General features: G+C 45.2%; 1 protein-coding gene across 1 annotated transcript in view; it reads left to right on the top strand.

Moving 5' to 3' along the window:
- Positions 1-23,448, top strand: part of tenm1 (teneurin transmembrane protein 1) — a 224,442-nt gene that overhangs the window by 192,053 nt on the left and 8,941 nt on the right. The window contains exons 21-28 of the mRNA XM_042340827.1: positions 286-306; positions 2,218-2,450; positions 4,550-4,704; positions 9,794-10,160; positions 13,429-13,939; positions 15,985-16,157; positions 17,690-17,925; positions 18,703-18,999. Coding sequence (XP_042196761.1) covers positions 286-306; positions 2,218-2,450; positions 4,550-4,704; positions 9,794-10,160; positions 13,429-13,939; positions 15,985-16,157; positions 17,690-17,925; positions 18,703-18,999 — 1,993 coding nt within the window. The remainder of the gene's footprint in view (positions 1-285; positions 307-2,217; positions 2,451-4,549; positions 4,705-9,793; positions 10,161-13,428; positions 13,940-15,984; positions 16,158-17,689; positions 17,926-18,702; positions 19,000-23,448) is intronic.

Below are 23,448 nucleotides of genomic sequence, written 5' to 3' on the forward strand. Positions count from 1 at the left end.
GGAACTTGCATCCTGTGCTGTGCTAATCAACACATCAGTGTTAGCACACCTCCCCCACCCCACTCAACTCCATCGCAACGGTGAAGATCATTTGCTCTCGAGCTCCTGTGTATATATTTTTTACCCTAATTACCATGAATTGTTGGCAGGTGTAAGAAGTAACCCTTGTCCTTTCTCTTTTCTCTTCCCCCCCCAACTCCCCCCACCACCTCCCCCCTCAATGCCCCACCCCCCAACACCCCCCTCTCCCACCCACCTGTGCTCCTGTGCTATGTGCTGCACCAGAAACCGAGACATGCGACACAGGTAAGCTCACCTCTCGGGGTGCTTTAGTGACCTTCACCGGAAAGAGAGCGTCCTGCCTCGCTACCCCCCACCCCTCCCCAGCCTCCCCCACTCCGTCAATTTTTACCCAGCGCCTTCCACATTTGGAGGATGTCTCACCATGCTTTTCACGGCTGATTGTGAGCTGGAAGTTTGTGGGGGGGTGGGTGGGGGGGGGGAAAGGGAGGAAAGGGGTGAGCGAGCACTGACCGCGGGAACAGACTAACTCCTACTGTGAGGCACTACCTGACTGACGGTGAGCAAAGTCTCGACTGTAAGTACAGTCGACTCCGAAAAATACTGAGATAATAGAACAAGAGGATGATAGTGGGGGAAACAACGCAAGATAAAATCTCTTTGCCTCGCCCCGCACAAGCTGATGTCTGTGTTTACGCCGTGCATTTGCGCAGTCACATTCACGCTCTTTGGGTTCAGGCACCAATTTAATCTCAGCGTAGAAACCAAGTTCCAGAGAGGTGGGCTTTTAATTAGAATGGTGCGGGCAGCAGACTGGTTCCCACTCGCTGGCTGGCTTTGTGCCAATGCAAAGTCCCCGGACGTCAGCACTACCACCACCACCACCACACGTTTGCCCAATCGGAGGCCTTCTGGTTGGACGGCGAGGCGGGGTGGCGAGAGGGACCCCGGTGGACCAGTCCTCTGCTTCGAGTTGGTGGGCAGCCTCGCCTCGCTTGCCAGCTGAGAGCTCGCGAGACTCATTCCAATTACAGCTGGTGGATTCGAGTGGCGGGGTGTCTGGTGGGATTCGGAGCAGGAGCCCACATCAGTGTGTAAATGAGCAACTTCAGACGCACCACCCGTTATCGGCTTGGAATGTCCTCTTGTCGCTCAGGATCCGAGCTGGTGTCAGTTGTCGCTCGGCCTTTTCGTAACGGCTGCACGGAGATCAGCCAGGAAAGCGCTGACATCCCGTTGTCAGCCTCAGGTGACTGTGGCTTCCAGCTTGCCAGAGGGAGGGTCTTTGCAGGTTCCTCTGCTCAGCATGGATTGTCACAACAGATGGTCAGCCCAGCCCAAGGGTACTGTGAGCGAGAGATATTCCCACGTATCAGTTTGGCCAGCTCAGAGCTGCACTGAAATCATGTGGAGAGTTGCGAAGAGCCTGGTGAAAGCTGTTTCACAATTCCTTATATAGAATAACCAGAGCTCCTCGGTTGGCCAGCAAGAAAATCACTGAAACATAAGAACATAAGTAATACATTAGACGAAAAAAGATCAAGGTCCATCTAGTTCGCCTTCCACCTTCCTGCCGGTCGCTTGCACGTATGTTCCGAACTACCTATGTACTGTGTCCCACAAGGTTATTTCCTAAAAGAAAAACTACCTACTCTCTTCATCTTAATGGCAATTCCCACCTTCTCTTCCTCGTCTGTTTCCTCGGCTCCAGCAAGGAGAGGGTTAGTGTAAACCTCACTGAATGCAAGTCTCGGTGTATTACCATGACTACCGATCTCCCTGCCATGCACAAGCACATCACGGCCTTGGCGATCAGCGAACACATTTATTTTTAAGGACACAGGATGTTCGGGAGAAAAATACTAAGATAAGAGGCCAATAGTTGACAGCTTTTAGATCTTAGACCTTAAGACCTATCTCTCCCCCAACAAGGCTTTAGGTCACATTTCCCCCAGACTTATCCTGCACCAGCTGAGGTGTCCAGTCAGCCGTGTGAAGCACTTAAGAGATATGACATGAAATGCGCTGTATAAGTGTAAATTGTTGTTGGAAATTTCGCAAGATGTATCTTAAGTGTAATATTCCGATAGTCCTGATTTAACTCGTTTGCTACTTTTGTAAGGAGTACGATACGCAGTGTGACTTCACGGGATCTTTGACTTTCTGACATGCCTCTCTCTTCTCTCCCCTGTCCAGCCACAGCCCAGCTCACAAGTATTATCTGGCGGTGGATCCCGTCTCCGGATTGCTCTACCTGTCTGACACCAGCAGTCGTAAAGTGTATCGAGTCAAGTCCCTCGTCCAAACCAAAGATCTCCTCAGGAACGCCGAGCTAGTGGCAGGAACGGGGGATAAGTGCCTCCCATTCGATCAGAGCCACTGCGGGGATGGAGGGAAGGCATACGAAGCCTCACTGACCAGCCCCAGGGGTAAAGACCGTTCCTATCACGTGGCGTTTCTTTTAAGAACCGTTTAGAAAAATGATTTCCCAATTAAGACCGAATTGAGGAAGTTGCCACAAAATGGTCTTCCTGGCTAAGACAAGGTGTAATTGTGGTCCTCTGATGATCTTCTCTAGTTCCTTATTTCTTAAGGTACAATCCCTTGGGACAGCCACATCAATATTATTATTGTTATACAACCTTTTTTATTACGGCATTATTATTATTGTTTTTTTATCACAGATTTGCAAATCGTAATGCATCCCATGACCTTAATAACTGAGTGCCTGACAATCCAGCAGTTCCATCCTGCCCAATTGATAATCATTCCCCATCGTTGGGAAAAAATGAACTTCGCGCAAGTCCTAGCGGTAAAGCCACACATCGTACATTCATTGAAATAGAGGGAACAAGTGCCGCCCGGGCAACTTTTTTTGTTCAGTGAGATGCAAAAATGGATTGGGTTATGTCGTGCGGCACACGGACTGAGAACGAAATGGTTGTCAGCCGTTCTTGACCGAAAGGACGGTGAGCCAGCAGCAATTGCAAACCTTTGGCCGTTTTCTGTTTCGCCTCCTCGCACGTCTGGGGAAAGAGGAAATTACCTGCTTGATTTCAAGACCTTTTTGCCGGCTTGGAAGGTCCATCGGCAAGGCTCTTTGAAGTCGAGTGTGCACGTGGTCGGGTTTAGGGTTATTGTCTCTCTCTCTCTCTCTCTCTCTCTGCGAAAACGATCAATAACAGCGAAATATTCTGCCTTCCCCTTCGCCAGAGAGTAAGTGCCATAGTTTGCGGCATCGGGAATATCAGCTGCCTTCACCCCCCCTGATTTTCAAAATGTTTCATTAACTCTTTGGACCCTGCAGGAATCCTAAACATTAGCCGCCATAATTTTTTCCGACGACAACGCCGTTTGCCGGGGAGATGAAGGGATCTTTCCGTCAAGAAAAATCATTGCCTTCGCCGTACATTATTCAGAGTTATGCAGATCTCTCGCCGCTGCCACTTCACCTATAATGATGCTTGTGCTTTCAATTTGCTCGGAAACTGTTACCAATCAGACCTGCAAGCCGTTCCACTTAAAATAAATCATCAGAAAGAATTGTTACAGAACAAATCTTTCGAGGGGTTTAGTCTCGCCGCTGAACACATAATAATTCACTTCACGTGCCAAACCCAGTTGAGCGCTGTGCTGTTGCTGTCAAGGACATGGCATCAACTTGGTCAGGATGGTAAGACAGGACAATGATAGATATATAAAAAAAAGTGTTTGAGGGGATTTGCGCTGTCTGAAACTCACCCTCTGATTGCTACCTGGAGTGTAATCAACGACTGGAACAGATTGCCAAGAAAGGTGGTTGAGGCCAGGACACTGGGACTCATTTATCAAGCAGTTTGATGCTGTGATGGGGGAAACGGTAGGGTGGGTGTTTTAGAAGGATGAGATCTGATGGGCCGAAAAGCCTCCTTAATCCAATCTAATCGTGTGGCGATCTTTCGTTTTTATAGCAGGACGTCTTATGTACAGATAGCAAAGTGATGCATTGCCAGGGTCAATGATCATCATGTGATGGACCCAAGATAATTGGATCTGTACATTTTAGGGAAGGAAGGGAGCATACTTTCACTGTCAGTGGCTAGCGTACATTTAACTGAGTTCCCAGTGATGATTTTAATAGCAGATAATAATAATAATCCTTGCATTTGACGCAGCATCTTATCACATCATTTCAAAAGCATTTCACGGGATTTCACTGTGAAGTGCAGTGACTGTGCATTTGTACCTGTCTGCTGTCGGAAATAATTCATGTTTATTGTGAATACTTCTATAGAAACACACTCACAGTGCAGGGAATTGTGACCAGTTCATCTGCGGAAATTACCAATTCCAGTGGTACACTGTTCGCAAACTCTTGCAGTTTAGGAGCAACAATAACGACAACTGGCATTTGTATAGCGCCCTTTCACGTGGGGTAGTGTCTCGGGAGCTCTTTTGTTTTTCTTTTAGTTCGCTGTTCCACATTTTATTTTGAATAAAAACTTTTGCTTGTTTCTCTGTGCTCCCGCTCCCGCTCCGCCTGACCCAGGCATCGCCGTGGATAAGTTCGGGTACATCTATTTTGTGGACGGGACCACCATTCGGAAGATTGATCAGAAAGGCGTGATCTCCACCATAATCGGCTCCAACGGTCTGACCTCAACACAACCGCTCAGCTGCGACTCCATCATGGACATCTCTCAGGCAAGTACAGTTATACCAGCCGATTGGAGTGCATTAAGTGTTGCGACATCTCTCGTGATGCCTGCATTCACCACCCACCAAAACCCCCCCCCCCCTTCCCCGCCCCATTCTGAACACCCATCGTCAAGGGACCCGAAATACCACCTGTTCGATGAGGACCGTTGTTGCCTTAGCTTTGAAGATGGAGCAGATTTGCACGAAAATTCTTCCAACCTCGGTCTTAACTTGGAAGCCGGGTTCCTATGAAGAGCTGCGGGAAACAATGCCAAGAAATCCTTGCATGCAAGCGCTCTTGAGGGTGCTATATAAGTACAAGCTGTCGTCATTGTTGTTGAAACTGGCTCCGAATTCAAGACCGAGAAGAATTACTTAAGAATTTTCACGCAATCTCTAACTTTGAGGCAACATTGCTTGCCTCGGGCGGAATTTCAGTTCTGGAATCGCCTCACAGAGCCCCAAACCGAATTTCAGCCCAGACTGGGCTGGTTAATTAATACAACAACAACAAGATTACACTTGTATAGCGCCTTTCACGTCGGGAGGACGTCCCAAGGCGCTGATAATAACAATAATCCTTGCATTTGATATAGCAGACGTCCCAAAGCGCTTCTCAGAATACACTGTAAAGTGAATTGACTGTATACTTTGTGGTTGATTGATTAAGTACTTGTGAAACCGTGCGTCTAACTATTGGATCAAATGTGTGAATCGTCCCATCTGTAATTGGATCGGGTAACGGTGTCAGCTGACGGTAACCAGAAATGTCAAACGGCAGATGATCTTTATCTCGGATGTGGGCACAACAAAGCTCACGCGGGGCAATTTATAACAGACGTCTCTACTTACGACTCAAAGTCACTGCAGTGTTACTGAAACGCTGCACATTTAGATCCTGTTAACCTGATTTGAGAACACTGGTAATCCATTCCCTTCCGTCCTCGAGGGGTGAGAAGAGTGACTGAGAATGATCATAATACTATTAGGCATTAACAGAGACAGCTGGCCAACACAGACGACCGCTAAGATAGAGAGCGTCAATTAAAGCACCGTGGTAATGGGTTCATTAGAAAGTTGTGCATCGGATACACACAGAGGCAGATGGGATAAGAGGCCTTCTGTAAAGACCGTCGTTCCTTTTTTAAAAATAGCCTCCAAATATATCTTTCGTTCTCCCGAATCAGCTGGTGATTTATAAACGCCAAAGCCCCATCCTCGCTTGAGTTTTGACCCAGACCTGCTCAGAGTAGCTCTAGCTACTCTAACTCGCTGCAGTTAATTGAAAATAGATGAATTCATTACCAGTGCGGCAGCAGATTGATCCTGGCCTCCGCCAGGATCTGAACCGGCAGCACTGCAGTGAGAGGTGAGAGCCTTTACCACTGAGCACAGACAGTAATGTTAATGAGAGCACGGTCAGGGCTGCTATTTGAAGCTGGCACCCCGGACGCAAGAGCTGCCTGAATAAATCACACGGGAGAGAGAACAGCTTTGATTCCGAGCACAGGCTCCGGGAAGAGGCCGCACTAACTCATGTTCCAGATGAAGAACATTGGTAGGTCGTTGGCTGTGTGAACCCTGAAACTGACTGGCGGTTCTCTTGCACATGAGAGAGCGTGGATACTCGCTCCGTACCTGCTAATACATGTTAGGCTTTATACCTAGGACATTACTTTGCGATCGTACCTTCTGTCATCTTGTGGAGTCCCGTAGTGTAGTGGTTAGCGCGCTCGTCTCGCAAGCGAGAGAACCCGGTTTGATTCCTTGGCGGGGCAAAACCTTGGGCAAGTTTCCTTACTCCACATGCCTCTGTTGTTGGTCGATTGGCGGATTGCTTTCCAGGAGTAATAATCCCTCCAAAAAAAAAATATATATATATATATTTGGTCACTCATTCTGCTCCCACCACATTAGTTAGAATCATAGAATCATAGAACCATGGAATCACACAGCACAGAAAGAGGCCATTCGGCCCATCAAGTCTGCACCGGTTCCTAAACGAGCAGTCCAACTCAATCCCACTGGCCCGCTTTCTCTGCATAGCCCTGCAATCCTGTCCTCCCCAAATACCCATCTGCTTTATTATTATTATTATTACTTCTCTCTTAAAAGTTATTGAATCGGCTTCCAGTTATGCCAGGTTTTGCTGCCTTGTTTTCAGCACGTCACCTCTGACCTGTTTGCCGTTGGGAAGGCGCAGCGATTTGCGAGTTAAATTCGAGGGAAGCATATTTTCACTATCAGCGGTAATGAAATGTATCTCTCCGTGCGGGACAAAAATAAGCGGGCAGGAATCCATCATCCGCGTCCCCTGTAAACGTCGCTTCTGACTTTGGAGGAATACACAGTGATCGGGGAGGCTCTAAGTGAATTCACTTCTGATGAAGTGACTCAAACTGCAAGCTGTTCTGCCAGGCAACCAGAGGCTGATGAACAGATAACCCGATTGGCCATGAAAGAAAATACTGACGAGATAGAAGGAGGCCTGGAAGTATTTTTTGGTCAGCCGAGCGTCTAAACACAGGCGCGGAAACGCATTACCATGCTTAAGAGTATCCAAACCAGATTTATTGTTCCATGCATCCCACCTACACATGGAAGTTCCCCCGACTGGAATGGATTGTCCACTCTCTCCCCATGCTTACTTCATCAGCATTAGGCAAGGTTGGCAAGAACCAAGACTTGGGGGAGCCCCAGAGTTTGTGTAGGGTTAACTGCTAAAAATGCCTACCCTATTATATTATACTACTACCCATTAAGGTTTTGTCTTTTAGGATTAACAGGAGCTGAGTGGGAAGAATCCCTGTTCTCATTGTCGTGATGAGCAGCACTATGTAGAAATGCCACAAAACAGGAAAGACTTGCTTTCAATCAAACAAGCTTAATCAGTATCTTAATAATAATAATAATAATAATCCTTGCATTTGATATAGCGCTTTTCACGTCGGGAGGACGTCCCAAAGCGCTTCACAGAACACACTGTAAAGTGAATTGACTGTATATTTGTGGGCGAACGCGGCAGCCAATTGCGCACAGCAATGTCCCACAAACAGTCGTAGATTGAAAATGACCAATTTTTATTATTGTTTTTGGATTTGGAGGGATTATTATTAGGCTCTGTGTGGAGTAAGGAAACTTGCCCAAGGTTTTGCCCTCTGCCTGGAATTGAACTCAGATCTCTCGCTTGCAAAGCGAGTGCTCTAACCACTGAGCTGCAGGATTCCTTCCACATCTTCCACACGAAGATCAAGCCGAGATGGTTTAACTGGTTCATGGCACGTCATGGGTTAATAATGCAACTTTTCCCACAAAAGACACAAGACGTGATATATTACAACCACATTTATACAGATACATTAACATGTTTACAGCTTATTTGTCACTCCTTGGAAATCAATATTTTGCAATTTATGGATTTTTACTTTTTTTAAAAAAAAAGCTTCTTTCTCAGCGACGCAAATGCAAAACAACCAACATCATCCAAGGCAGTGGAATGAAGGGTCCTCCTCAAACTCAGTGACCAGTTTTATCTGGGTGATTGGTGCCTAGGACACCAGGAGAAACTCTCTTCTGTTTTGGAATAGCGCCACAGGATCTTTAATGTCCACCTGGAACAGGCGCAGTCAGAATTTTCGTTTAACATCTCACGCAAAGGACAGCGCCTCCAATAAATGCATCGTTTCCCCAGCACCGCATTGGAGTGTCAGCCTAGATGTGTTGAACCCAAACTCCTGCACGTGGCTTGAACCTATAAACCTTCTGCCTCAGAGCCGAGAGAGCTACCTCCTGAGCCAGGCCAACATGTTTTTTTGGGGGAGTTTGGCACAGGACACGGCTCGACATTGCCTGATGAAGTTAATCAGTTCTCAGTCAGTGCACTTGACCTCACGGCCTCATCTAATTGGCAATTTTCCTCCCTGTTAACACTTCCTATGTTAACATGTCTCTGACAGCTAAATCCAAGTGTCTGGCACTTCATCTAAACCTTATCCGTTAATCTCCCCACAACCTCCTCCTGCCATTCCCCATGCTCACCTTCAACATCCGCACCTCCTGACAAAATAAGGATGTTCAGACGTAATTAAGAGCATGTATACGAGGTTGAAAACCTACCTATGAAAGAGAGGGCAAGAGCAAAGGGATTTCTTTCTTATTAAACCAAACCCCAGTTGGACGATAAAAGTTTTATTGTTTTCGTTCAAAATATTTCCGCACATTACAATAAAGGAAAGCACATTAAAAGATTTCCAAAGTACTCTCTCATCCCGATCTCGAGCAACTAAGCACAACTGTGTAATAATAATAATAATACTTGCATTTGATATAGTGCTTTTCAAGTCAGGAGGACGTCCCAAAGCGCTTCACAGAACACACTGTAAAGTGAATTGACTGTATATTTGTGGGCGAACGCGGCAGCCAATTGCGCACAGCAATGTCCCACAAACAGTCGTAGATTGAAAAGGACCAATTTTTATTATTGTTTTGGGTTTTGGAGGGATTATTATTAGGCTCTGTGTGGAGTAAGGAAACTTGCCCAAGGTTTCGCCCTCTGCCTGGAATTGAACTCCACCAATCCTCTAAGAGTGTACTAGTACCTCTTAGAGGATTGGCGTGGGTGTTAAATAATTCACTAAAATGCTGAGGCATTGAAAGCTTTTCTTCCATTCACCTAATTTAAGGTGAGCCGCTACAGCAAATAATTTTATCAATTTTGTTGAACAGCGAAATTGGGAGTAAAACGGGAAGACTGCAGGAGGTAAGGTGTTCCGGAGCTTTTGAGTCCTGGGAATGAAGGAGATAAAGTTAAAAGAATGAGCTTTGAGTTCAGTCGAATAAATAACGGATTCAAAGTTCGACAAATGAATACATTTTTAAAGGAGAAAATTCATTTCTCACCCACTCGTTTGGCACAGCCGCCAAAATATTTTCGGTTCGTCTTTGCTCGTATATCGAGGCGTCGAAAAGCAAACTTACCAGCTCATTGGTAGACGCAACCCTGTGTCAAGTGCTGTGGAACACTACCCTGTGTGAGCATTAGTTGTTGTTGTTGTTGAAGACAAACGTTAATCGTATTGATCATTGATTTGCGCAGGTGCGTCTTGAATGGCCGACCGACCTAGCCGTCAACCCCATGGACAACTCGCTCTACGTGCTCGACAACAACATTGTGCTGAAGGTGTCGGAGTCCAAGCGAGTGCGGATTGTGGCCGGGCGTCCGATCCACTGCCAAGTGCCGGGAATGGACCACTTTCTGGTCAGCAAAGTGGCCGTCCACTCGACCCTGGAGTCGGCCAGGGCGATAGCCGTATCCCACAGTGGGGTCCTGTACATCGCAGAGACGGACGAGAGGAAGATCAATCGCATCCAGCAGGTCACGACCAACGGAGAAATCTTCATCTTCGCCGGGGTGTCAACGGACTGCGATTGCAAGATCGACCCCAACTGCGACTGCTTTTCAGGTAAAGTGAATCTCTCTGCACGTCATTCCCCATCCCTGCGACCTCCCCTTTGCCACAGCCTGGCTTCATGCCCCCTCCCCTGACCCAATCCCACCCGCCATCCTGCCCACACTCTCTGGAATTCCATCCTGGGAACGTCCGCCATTCGCTCGCTCCCTTCCTCGCCTCTTTCGAAGCGCGTCTCATCAAAAACGTACCCCTTTGACTGTGCTTCAGTCGTCTTTCTCTTCTCCAGCTCGGGTGCCCATCCAGCCCTTTTTAATATGCCCTCCCGACGTGAAAGTAGAAGCTGTACGAGTGTAAATTGTGTTGTGTTGTATTGCCTTCCAGCCAAGTGCACCCTCTGGTGGGTAAAAACAACAACAGCAACAACTTGTATTTACTTAGCACCCTTCAACCAGGGGTAGGGTCTCGGAGAGCTTTACACACAAAGGGATGTTAGCCGGGGGGGGGACGGGGGGGACGGGGACGTGTATGATCTAAAGGTTTGGACTCTTGTTCAGTGGGTGGTGATATGTCGATATGACAGAGAGCCAAAGAGATGAAGGGAAAAATAAGGAAAAGATTGTCGGTGTGATTGAATGGTGGCAGTTTGCTGTGTAAATTGGCCAAAAACCCGGACATTGATGGATGCAGCTTTTGGCCTCCATCCTCAATCTTTTGACTTATAATAAGTCTGGCAAGACAGAGGGTGCACTCATACATCCATTACTGCTCACCACAAGATTCAGTGCAGCTCTCTCACTCTCAGGGCTGTTGCCACTCGTTATTGGTCACCTCAGATCTCGCTTGAAGACCACATCACTACTTTTGTGGTTCTTTATTTATTTCAGAGCACAAGCTTTTAATTTTCAGCCGCCCCCAAATAAAATTTGGCATTCACTTCCTGGCTGTTTGTGAGACATTGTTGTGTGCGAATTGGCTCCCGAGTTTGTCCCCTTTGCACTGTATCTTGTGAAGCGCTTTGAGATACTCTCCCAATGTTAAAAAAGCTATACCAAATGTAAGGATTATTATAATTGTTCTTATCACAAATTATAATAAACTTTTTTCTTTCCTCCAATTTTCTCCCCCTATTTTTTCCTGAACTCTCTGAGGTTCACTGAGCAACCAGGTCGCTGAAGAGGAGCCCAATCCTACTTTACCCCAAATCCATACATTACGATTAAAGTTACTGCATTTCTTAATATTTCTCAAGAATAATATTAAATAAATAATCCTTGCATTTGACACAGTGTCTTTCACATCTCATAGCGCTTCACAGGATTTAATGTAAAAGTGTATGTGTATTTTGTGCCAATTTGCACTCGTGGGAACAATGTCCCCATAAATAGCCATGAAGTGAGTGACTAATTTTACCAGGAGGGATTGTTGGCCAGAATACTGGGGGAAAAACTCCCAACTACCAAATTTCTAAACCATTGAATGCCCTGAGCAATGCATTCGATGTCTTCGGAATTCAATCATCCCGAATTTCACGTGAAGAAATCTTTCAAGGAATAATGCAAATTGGGGCCCCTTTGTTGAAAGGACATCAGCACCGCAGACATTCATGTGTCAAAAATACTCAACAGAGAGACGTGTATCATTGTGCAGCAAGCATCACTGTGTGGCTTGCTATCATCATTGCCCATGACTTATGGCTCATCTCCCTTCCAGGCAGTATGGACAATCTCCTATAAATTGCGTTGATATGCATAATGGGTTCACCATCTTGGAGACGGCAACCGTCTTTCTAACTAAAGCAGACGTGAAGCAGCAGAGCTGAACTCGCTTGCATTTGGTTACACGACTATCGCAATCAAAAAGGCCCTGAAGTTATTTGGCCTTTTTACACTTCATACAGTTCGTACACGCAGACTTTTGCCTCCTATGAATTGAAGCCATGCCCCCCTCACCTCTGTGCACAGCGTGTTCTTTCAAGAATTACGTTGAGTGATGGAAATAGGCCATTTGGCCCAACTCTTAGGTAGGGCAATATCATAAAAGTCTGTGACAATGTGACAAGGGATTGACAAATTTAATAGATAACAGAGTTTAATTCTCGGGAAAAAGACCGCAACAGCTTTGAGGAGATTCTTATGTAAAATCACAGATTTGGCGTGATTTAAGAACTGATCATTTTTACTTGGTAAATACAAATGCGCTCTCACTTCAGTGCCAGCAAATCATTAGGGTGATGGAGTGAAAAGAGACTCAGTAATACATTTACCACTCGCTGTGTTACGAACTGTTTTTTAAAGTAATGCCCGCAGAATAAACAGAGCGAGAAGCAGAGGAAAGAGAATTACAAGAGAAAGAGAGAGAGAGAGAGAGAGGCAGGGAGGAAGGAAGGAGGTCAAGTTCATAAATATACTTGATGAGTGATGGCCCTTTCGTGTGTGGAGAGAAATACAGCCATACATCAATGCTGGTGTGATCCCAATTCTGTCCCTACATTCCCACTGACACATTGCAACAGACGTGAAGGCAGGAATCCAATGCCCTCATACACTAACTCTCCCTTCATGGTATTTAGGTGTATCATCAATGACCCTCATGGTTTTGTTGCTGTCGCCTTGTTTGGTAAATCATCTCCGGGTGCCATCCTTTGAGAAAAGATTGTGGGGTTGTCCATTAGTGCAGAAGTGCAGAAGGAAAATGATAGATTGTTGATGATTCGCTTATGATTTCCAATCAAGTGAGCGGTTATTCGACTTCAGTCGCTGGACATTATGTTGAATGGCAGAGAGGACCGGATAAACATTGTTGAGGCTTTTGCTGGATTACCTTTGGAGATCAGGGAGTTTCGAGACTGTGCTTCACTCCCTCATTAGGTACATCATCACAATGCTTTCTTATTTTCTGATCCATTTTATATCCTTTAATGGATAACTTCAAAACCACTTTCTTCCCTTCTCCCACCCCTGTCCCCAACCCCCCCCCCCCCCCCACCACCATCTCCTGACCAGGGCATCCTACTCTGCCACCGAGAAGCACTCAGAAATGTTATCCTACATAAAGTGCGCTATATAAATGCAAGTTGTTGTTGTTCATGCTCACAGCTTGTCTCTCTTTGTCTCTTTGCACTTGGGGTCTATCGACCTCATTGCTATTTTCTTTTCCACTGGTATATTCTTTTCTACAGTATATCTGTTCAATGTTGCTGCGGCTGTACCTGAAGGGTGTAATCTGGGGGTGGGGGGGTATGATATGGCCAGTGCGTTGTGATGGTCACAGAAGCGATCGTGCTGTTATTAACATCCTTTGCCATCATCTCTTCACGCAGGAGACGGTGGGTTTGCCAAAGACGCCAAGCTGAAAGCGCCAACGTCCTTGGCTATGTCGCCGGACGGCACCTTGTACATCGCCGACCTTGGTAACATCCGTATCCGAGCAGTGACCAGTAACAAGCCCGTTCTGGGCTCCATGAACCTATACGAAGTTGGCTCGCCGGTGGATCAGGAGCTTTATCTCTTCACCGCCAACGGGACCCACCTTCACACCCTCAACCTGATCACCGGAGACTACGTGCACAACTTCAGTTACAACGGTGAAGGCGACATCAACACCATCACTGGCAACAACGGCAACTCGCTGCACATTCGCCGGGACGCCAACGGGGCACCTCTGTGGCTTGTCGTGCCTGGCGGGCAGGTGTACTGGCTGACCATCAGCAACAATGGGGCGTTGAAGAGGGTGTCCGCACAGGGACACGACCTAGCGATGATGACCTACCATGGCAACACTGGGCTGCTAGCCACAAAGAACAACGAGAACGGATGGACAACAGTTTACGAGTAAGAGACGGTTCGGGTTAATAATACTATCTCGATTTCCTTTTATGAAAGTGACTCAAGTCTCGTGATTCCACTTGCGGTCCACTGGTCTGCCCTCAACTCCAGTGTAAAACCACTGATAGCACAATCGCAACCTTGATAATTCGGTAAATGTTTGGTTTTGACACTCTCAACCCCTTTTATTTACATCTTTAAGGAGATCTTTAAGCGTCTTAATATTCAAGTACCTTTTTCACAACTCACTTGCCAGGCCTATTCTAAAAATACTTGACAAAATCATACCAAGCAGTATCTGCCCACACATTTAGTTAGGAGAATAATAATTATTATTATTATTAATTAATAATAATGCTTACATTTGATACAGGAGCTTTCAAGTCAGGTGGATCTCTCAAAGTGATTCAGGATATACAGCAAACTGGAGTAGCTGTGTATTTTATAGCTTTAACACTAAATTAATTAATTTAGCAATATAATAATAAACAACATTAATAATCCTTGCATTTGATATTGCGTCTTATCATGCCTACAAGAGATCTTGAAGCGCTTCACAGGATATATTGTAAAGTGGAGTGGCAATGTATTTGTAAACACAGCAGCTCGCACATAGCAACTTCCTCACAAGTGGCCATGGAAGTGAATGACCTAAACATTGAGTAATATTGAGATTAATATGAAAGAAATATACCGGTGACAATTTGTAATAGTTGAAGGTAATATCAATGAAGTGCCAAGAGAGGGCCAGTCTTGTTACCTTGATGGCATCTTCGGATGAACTGTTCCGATATTGTGTGGAATAACATCAGGAGAAGGTGTTGAAATGAAATTCCTTGCATCTGATCACTTTCTTTGGGAGCAGCGTGCATTCACAAAGAAACCACGGAAAAATAACTATCTTCCCTCCACATTTTCCTGCATTGCCACCCGTAGATGCCGTCTTCTTCCCTGTCCGCTTTGAATACCTACATTCGGACATTCAGCTGCAACAGTTTGAGAAATACACATTGGAAAAGCAATGACAATCCCCAAGAAAATGCAGTAAATCTCCTAAGCACTTGTCCTTTCCCCCCCGGAGCAGCTGTAGATAATAATAATAATATACTTTTTTTTTTACTTATTCGTTGCACGATGCTCAACATAAAGGTTTCAAATTGCTTAGGTTAATGTGTCACAAAGGATCATTTTCCAAACTTAGCAACGGCATTCCAGTTGCACATAATTTCAGTTCACTCGCATCCTGTTCTTTAATTATCGCCCCATCGAGTTGGGTTGCTTAGTAACTGCTTATTGTAGTAAAACAGTTGGTCAATCCGGTCGTAACGGCATTCCCTGCTGTTGTGTCCTTCGCAGACAGTGGCTCTCAATGCAGTAGGTTATTCGAAATGGCTTAGACCTTTTGACACAAAAGGGCCGGTCGCAGTACACGCAGTGGGGTTTGATAACGTGTAGGATCAGCCATCAGCAAATGCAACGCTTTGTTTGAAGCGATGGTTCGGATACTTGCCTGTTTTCCAGATGTTTCTGCGTTTGTTGCACAGACATATTTATCAGGACGGTGGGTGACTTTTCCCTCTAGTGGCCGTGTTGGGTGCATTGCACACTTGAGCAAATAAAACTCTTTTTAAAAAAGCGTCCTTCTGAACTTTCTTGAGAGATTCCACCTGTTCTTACTGTACTTATACAATACTTTAGAATTTTGAAAAATTGTTAAAAAAAAAGACGGCCTTAATGTCGAAGCTGCTTTCCCCTCACGTTTCCTTCGAGAGTTGCAGAAAGTCGGCTACGGAGGTTGAGACTAAATTGTGCCTAAATTGAGACTAAATTGAATCCAACAAACGTTCAGTCTGACTCAAGAGACGAGAGTACTATCAACTGTGCCCGGATGACACCCAACTGTTACCTGTAGGCAAGAGGACTGATCTTTTGGATAGCGTGAAGTGAGGAGTCTTGCCGTACGGCCTGAAGGGCGCTATATATGAATGCAAGTTGTTAATTTTTCTTCTTCTTCTTTTCTTTGCCCGAACCTTTGCTGGTCCCCTACCCAGGTATGACAGCGATGGCCACCTGACCATTGTGACATTCCCTACAGGCCAAGTCAGCAACTTCCACAGCCAAATGGACACCTCGCTGCGAGTGGCAGCCAATCTGTCCAGCCAAGAGAACTTTGCCATCACCACCAACTTCTCTGCCACTAATGTGGCCTACATGTTCAGCCAAGGTAAGTGAGGCTCTGAGTACTCATTGGGGAGCGACGAGTACACTGTGATAATCCTTGCATTTAATATGGCTCCTTATCACGTCGTTGAGGCGTCCCAAAGTGCTTCACAGAATATACTGCAAAGTGGAGTGGCTGTGTATTTTGTGGGCGAAACATGGCAGCCAATTGCGCAACAGCAGTGTCGTGGATTGAGTGACCAAATTATTACACCCAGAAAGCGATCCGCCAATCGTCTAACAACCAGGTTCTATTTACTGTTGTCCATGCAGTGGTGATCATTAAAGGGCAAAAGTTATAGTCTTTGGAGGGAGGGGGGGGTGGGTGGGAAACATTATCAGAGCGAGGTTTCTGCAATACCCAAAAATGAACCCATCCTTTATGTTGACGAGTAAACAAATAACCAGAAAAAAAAACCACACAGGCTGAAGGAGTGCTTGCATCAAGTTCCTTCAAATCCTCACTGAAGCAAAGAGAACATCAATTAAATTTCTGGGTGGGAACAGATTAAAGGATTGTATTATGCGATGATCTTCAAAGCTGTGTACCAGAAGCCCAGAGTAAGAGACCCCCCCCCCCCCCCACAAAAAAAAAACGAAGAGCTAAACTATTTGTGAAAAAAAACACAAACTGAAAGGGAATTTTTACCCTAGATTTACATATTTTAGCATGTTATTTACATATCTGTCTATTATAGACGGGCTACAATCAGTGAGTGCCAGCAACACTGCACAACCGTTCCATGGAAAATGTACTTCCGATGGATTTGAAGGTGCGCTCTGAGCTGTTGGGAAAATCCATTGTGAAACGTTGAGACGCTCAAATGACAGCGTGTCCACTCCTCACACTCATGAGCATCTGATACCTTTTCGTATTCAAAGGTGTTATCAGAGCATTTGATTGGCAGCCCCACTGACTGCGTAACCTTTTGTATTGTGCCATTATTATAGCCCTTGGGTTAAAACACTGTCATCTTTCCGGTTACTAGCCTGGCTCAGCCTGTCAAACTCTTGCCTCCGACTCAAAAGGTTGTGGGCTCAAACCCCACCTCGGGGGCTTTGAACTCAGTGTTGGGGGTGTCCTGCGTTGTTGAAGGTGAGACGTTAAACCGAGGTCCCGTCGGTGGGGACGTTAAATATCCTGTGGCACTGGTCGAAAAGAGAAAGTAGTTTCTCCTGGTGCCCTGGCCAACCATCCCCTAGGTAAAACTAGTCACTTATTTCCCAGGCTGCTTGTGGGACATTGCTGTGCGCAAATTAGCTGCCCCATTTGCTTAAAACTTCTCAGTCACTCCACTCCACAATAAAATCCTATCAAGTACCTGGAGATGCCTTGCAGACATAACAAATGCAAGGATGTACACTACATATATATATATATTCTAATGAAACCTCAAATTCCTCACCATTTAAACATCTGCCGATGTCAACGCCTGTGTCAGTAACAGTGCTGAGAAACTTGCCTCGCTAAGCGGAGACTGGCTTGAAATCTTGCCGTAAACATGTCATTTTTGTCATCATTCTCTTATCTCGCAGATCACATTCAAAATACCTACCAGGTGGGTCCCGACGGTTCCTTGCGAGTCACCTTCGCGAGCGGGATGGAGCTAACCCTACAGACGGAGCCTCACATCTTGGTCGGTGCCGTGAATCCCACAGTGGGAAAGTGTAACATAACACTGCCTGCTGAGCACAGCCCAAACATAGTGGAGTGGCGGCAGAGGAAGGAACAGGCCAAAGGAAACCTTGCTGTGTTCGGAAGGAGGTTTAGGGTGAGCGCCCCCATGTTCTAATTCTGTCCTAGAAGGTCCCCTCCACCTGGCTGGGTTATTGGTACTCTCGCCTGAGTCATAAGGTTGCGCGTTCAAGCCCAACATTGGAGACTTTGAACTCACGTAACCCAAGCTGACACTCGAAGTGTGCCAATGGGGGGAGTGCTACAATCATCGTCCTGGGATGAGATGTTAAACTGAGGAATTGGCCATCTGACTGCTTTGGTGGATGTTAAAGATCTCGTCACCCTACTCAAAAAAGAGAAGAGAGTTTCTCTCTCCCGGTGTCCTTGCCAACAATCCCCCAAATAAAATCGATCATCCACTTCATGGCTGTTTGTGGGACACTGCTGTGAGAAAATTGGCTGCCTTGTTCGCCCACAACACACACAGCCACTTTACACTATATCCTCAGAAGCGCTTTGAGCCAATCTCCCGACACGAAGAAGGCTATAACAAATGTAAGAATTATATTATATTATTCTCGAAACATTTAACCGAGTGTTTCATCAATTTTGAAACACAATGCGAAGCAACTTGCCGTGTTTTATGTTTAAAGTTAATAATCCTTGCATTTGATATCGTGCCTTATCAAATCATCGCAACATCTCAGAGCGCTTTACAGGATATACGGTGAAGTGGTATGGCGGTGTGTATTTTGCAGATAGAATGCAACACAACCCTTAACCTCGCTTCTCGAAGCCAAGGCGTATTCACGTCCACAGGGTTTGGCTGTGTGCATGCCTCTTGCTAGTTATGGGCTCTGTTCACTCCTAGGCTCACAACAGAAATCTGCTGTCTATAGACTTTGACCGACTCACCAGGATCGGAAAGATCTACGACGATCATCGGAAGTTTACTCTTAAGATCCAGTACGATCAATCAGGGCGGCCCATCCTTTGGTCACCGAGCAACAAATTCAGTCAGGTCAACGTCACCTATTCCTCCATGGGTCTGGTGACGGGCATTCGACGGGGGACCTGGGTTGAGAGAATGGAATATGACCAGACTGGCAGGATTGTGTCCAGAGTTCTGGCGGATGGCAAGATCTGGAGCTACACGTACTCGGAGAAGGTAACACAAGTCTGTCGCTTTCCGAGCCGTTGTTTTTCATAGGGGTCTAAAATTCGGCATGGGTTAACAGCACATGCGAGCTAACCATGTTCGAATGCACGCAGAGGATCATAATTAAGTATTTAACCCATAAAAAAGATCGCAGGTGATTCTAAAACCATGTCACTTGGTGCTCGGTTACATACTCGAGGGCAGCTGCATGTGTCTGAACATGAACAACCCATGGGATATTAGCCCAACCTGCATTTTAGCCCCCCGAATCTTTTATTTCTTTCCAGCAAAGTCTCAGCTTCAGAATAGGAGTCTGTTTGGCAGGTGTGCAGGTGGGAAGCGATTGCACAATTCCTTGTTCGCTAAAATTAAAAAAAATTAAAAAGCAAAAGAAAATGGAGTTTACTTTGAGTGCAGAAGAACAGATTTTTTTTAATAAAAAGCTGAAGGCTATACTGTTAATTGAATTAGTTCCTACGTTGTACACCTAGATTAAACAGACAGTGTTTACAGCAACTGCGTTCACAGTGCAACATGCATTAGCTCTGTTTAGACACATCTCACAGGTCAGAGGCACGGTGATTCAGCTTGTTTTTCTTTTATACTCATTGCTTGTCCACCACACCAACACCCCCCCCTCTTTACCCTGAAGGATCTTTCCTCAGTGTAGCTTAATGCAGCTGAACGACAGCCAAAGCACACACATCACCCTGTTTGCCTAAGCTCAGCTGGCGGGCAATCCACTTGCTACAGGGCAAGACCGTACGACAATAGTATCTCCTCAGTTACTTCCTGCAACAGATCCTCCATTGGTGCGTAGTGGCGAATTGATTGAGGATGGTTGTGGGTTGATTACATTATCAAGGGCAGCTGCAATGTGTTTTCAACATAATAATAATAATAATAATAATAATATTAATCCTTGCATTTGATATAGTGCCTTATCACATCTTCGAGACGTCTCAACGAGCTTCACAGAATAGACTGTAAAGTGAATGGTAAAGTGTGTATTTTGAGGGCGAAACTCGGCAGCCAATTGGGCACAGCAGATGACCAACCCATGGGCTATTAGCCCAACTCGCAATTTTACACCCCAAAGGAGGGAGAGGGAAATAATTATTAATATTAATCCTTGCGTTTGATACACTGCCTTTCACGTTGCGAGGATAACAACAACTTGCACTTGTCTAGCGTCTTTCCCTCAAGGCAGCACAGTACAATTTATACTTATACAGCTCCTTTCACACGGTTTGAAAGAGCGAGGGAGTGAGCCAGTCGGAGGGCTGAAAGCCTGGCCGCTGTTGATGGACCGGATAGAGCGGGGGAGAGGTGGAACCAGGCAGACGTTTTGGGAGTGCTTTACAAGATTTACCTTAAAGTGTAGTGACTGTGTATTTTGTTTTGCAGACATCAATGTTGGGGGTGGGGGGAGCCAGTTAAGATGTCTTTCCAACGCCAGACAGTAGTGAGATGTCAACGTAGACTATGCCCAGGAGTGCCGAGTGCAAATTCCGGACCTAAAAATGACACCTGCAGTTGTCGCTGGAGGAAATCTCTGAAGCTGTCGTGGCCCTCTGTTGTCACCACTGTCATTTCAAGGGTTAGATAGAAATTGGGGGATCGGAGCAATTAACCAACGATCCAGCAACAGAGTCGAGGCGCAGTGTCTGTCTGTGCAACAATCTACATGTTCACAAACCCGCAAAAAGCATAAGTCGTTTCTAACGTAAAAATGGAAGCCGCGTTCGTTATGTTAATAAGGCTAGCACATCAGATTTAATTTGCATGTTCAAGTTAATTATAGATGAATGAGTTTTTTTTCTTTCTCTCTGCCCACCCCCACCACCCACCCACCGCCCCTTCCAAACACACAGACACAGTATTTCAGAAATTTGAGTTACCTCTCTGTGCGACTCACGTAAGTGTATTATTGGACTAACATATTCATTTTGATAATTAACATATTCATAGGGATAACATGTTCGTTTTGCTAATTAAATATAATTTGTGTGTGCAAATTGCATTAATTAAAGTCTATTCTCTGCTATAACTCAAAAAACACGAAACGTAATCTTTTCTAACTTTAGAGAGTGCATTTATCTTTGCTGTTGAGGGTAACATATTAATGAATTTGATAATTAGTGTAAATTTGCATTCATAACTCAAATGTAAATGACCGTTACATAGACAAAAGGCAATAATATTTAAATGTTTTATTGTTTTTCTTTAAATGCATCTCCGCTACATCCAACAAAGCAGTTACCCATCTATTCATTAATTCATTTTCCAGAGAAGGACTGAAATCTTGTGAATTTGGTTTCAGTGAGAGTTGTGCTTTGGGTGTGATGTGCTCCACATAGTCCCCCTTTTGATCCACGTAACCGAATCTGAAGCCGTCAAACTGATTTAAATCAGGATTTTAAGGATCTTGATAACCAGGCAGAGTGGTTATACTTTAATTTGTTAATAATTCACAAGCTTGACGTGTCTTTTTTTCTTTTTAAATAAGTTAAATGGGGGGGGGGGAAACATTTTTCTTACTTGGAAGTACAGTTGTCGTTTCCATTTTGCTAGACAATTAGAAAAAGAAAAAGACTATTTGTCGGTTGTCAGATGTCATTCAGGTTGTGAACAACTCATTACATATGGATAGAGTTTTCTGAAGCGTTTTTCCTTGACAGTTCAGTTGATAAGAGTTGCCGGACTTGAATCTGAAACATAATGATTCCAAACCTACTTAATCCTTCCCCTCCCCTCGACATTAATATACTTAATGTAACACCGAATAAACATCCTTAAGCTTTGTCACCTTGTATTGTGGTACCTGGCAACATATTCCATCAAAACTTCATATGCTGAGCTCTTCACGTGCATTTGGGACTTTGCCGCGTTCAAATTGGCGCCACATTCTCCAACAAAACACACTTCACATTAAATCCTGAGAAGAGCTTCGAGACTCAACATCTCAATAAGGTGATAAGATATCAAACGCAAGGACTGTTATTATTATATTATTATCCGGTCAAAAGCCAATGCGTTCAATTCTACATCCACGCTCTGACGTGCATTATGCATTAAAGTGCGAGTGTGTGTTTTACTGCATTAAACTTTCACGTATTTGAAAGTTGTTACGATCTGCAATGCACTGCCTGAAAGGGTGGTGGAAGCAGCTTCGATAGTGGGTTTCAAAAAGGAGTTCGATAGGTACTTGAAAAGGAGACATCTGTAGGGCGATGGGGTAAGACCGGGGGAGTGGGACTAATTGGAAAGCTCTTTCAAAGAGCTGACGCATGTACGATGGGCCAAATGGCCTCCTTCTATGCTGTAAGATTCGATGAAACGCTTAAATTTTTCCCATTGAGGTTTTCCTGAGCCCGGATATGGAGAATTGCATTTTTTTGTTCTCTGTCCTGTATCATTTGTTACACAACAAGTGTGCTCAGGTGCATTTTCAGTGTTGGCTTCGGTTGACCAACCGAATCATGTTAATCAATCATGTTAAAGATACAAGAGAGCAACCGCTCCAGCGGGTGTAGGCTGGTCACAGAGCGTGCAGTGCTAAGACATGGCCGTGCCCGTGTTATTTCCCAAATGATGAATTACCAGGCGCTACCAAGCCATCTGGAAGACGCACCAAGCAAAGGGAAGATATTGCACCACACAAGGGATTGCAGGTCTCGCACACGTTCCTTATAGAACAATCCTGGTCAAGACATGAGGCCAGGCTGTCCTTTCAGCGTGGGAATTCTCCTTTGATGGGGAAATTAAAAGGAAGTGGGGGGAGGCAGGTGAGAACAAGTCTTAAAAAGAATTGCACTGCGGCCAAATATGTAGTCATCTCTAATGAGATTCTTTGACAACGAAACCGTCTGAGAGAATATCATGTTCCTCACGTCCTTCGGCAAGTTTCCTTACTCCATACGCCTGATAATAATCCCTCAAGAAAAAAATAATAATAAATTGGTCACTTCAATCCATGACTGTGGGACGCTGCTGTGCGCAATTGGCTGCCGCGTTTCGCTCACAAATATACAGTCAATTCACTTTGCAGTATATTCTGTGAAGCGCTTTGAGACGTCTCGAAGACGTAATAAGGCGCTATAGCAAATACAAGGATTATTATTATTATTATTATTATTATTATCCACTCAGAGGGCTCTTCACTTCCAAAGTGAGTTGGAGTGGAGTTCCTGTGAGATGGCTCGACTTGCTTCTGGTTTCGTTATTAAGGAATCTCGTTAGAAATCGTCCCACATTAAAACCCAACCGGCTTCAAACTCTGCCGGCGTTTTAAAGTGGACGTTAAAGCTCCCATTGGCACCATTCAAAAGAAAGAAGGTAGTTTTCTCTCGTGGGTGATCTAGTCAACAATCCTCTTAGATAAATCGATTCTTACACAGCGCAATACAATTTACACTGATGTAGCGCCTTTCACGTCGGGAGAACAATCCCAAAATG

The sequence above is a fragment of the Callorhinchus milii genome, unplaced genomic scaffold (assembly GCF_018977255.1).
Source record: "Callorhinchus milii isolate IMCB2004 unplaced genomic scaffold, IMCB_Cmil_1.0 Scaffold15, whole genome shotgun sequence".
In the NCBI taxonomy this organism is placed as follows: domain Eukaryota; kingdom Metazoa; phylum Chordata; class Chondrichthyes; order Chimaeriformes; family Callorhinchidae; genus Callorhinchus; species Callorhinchus milii.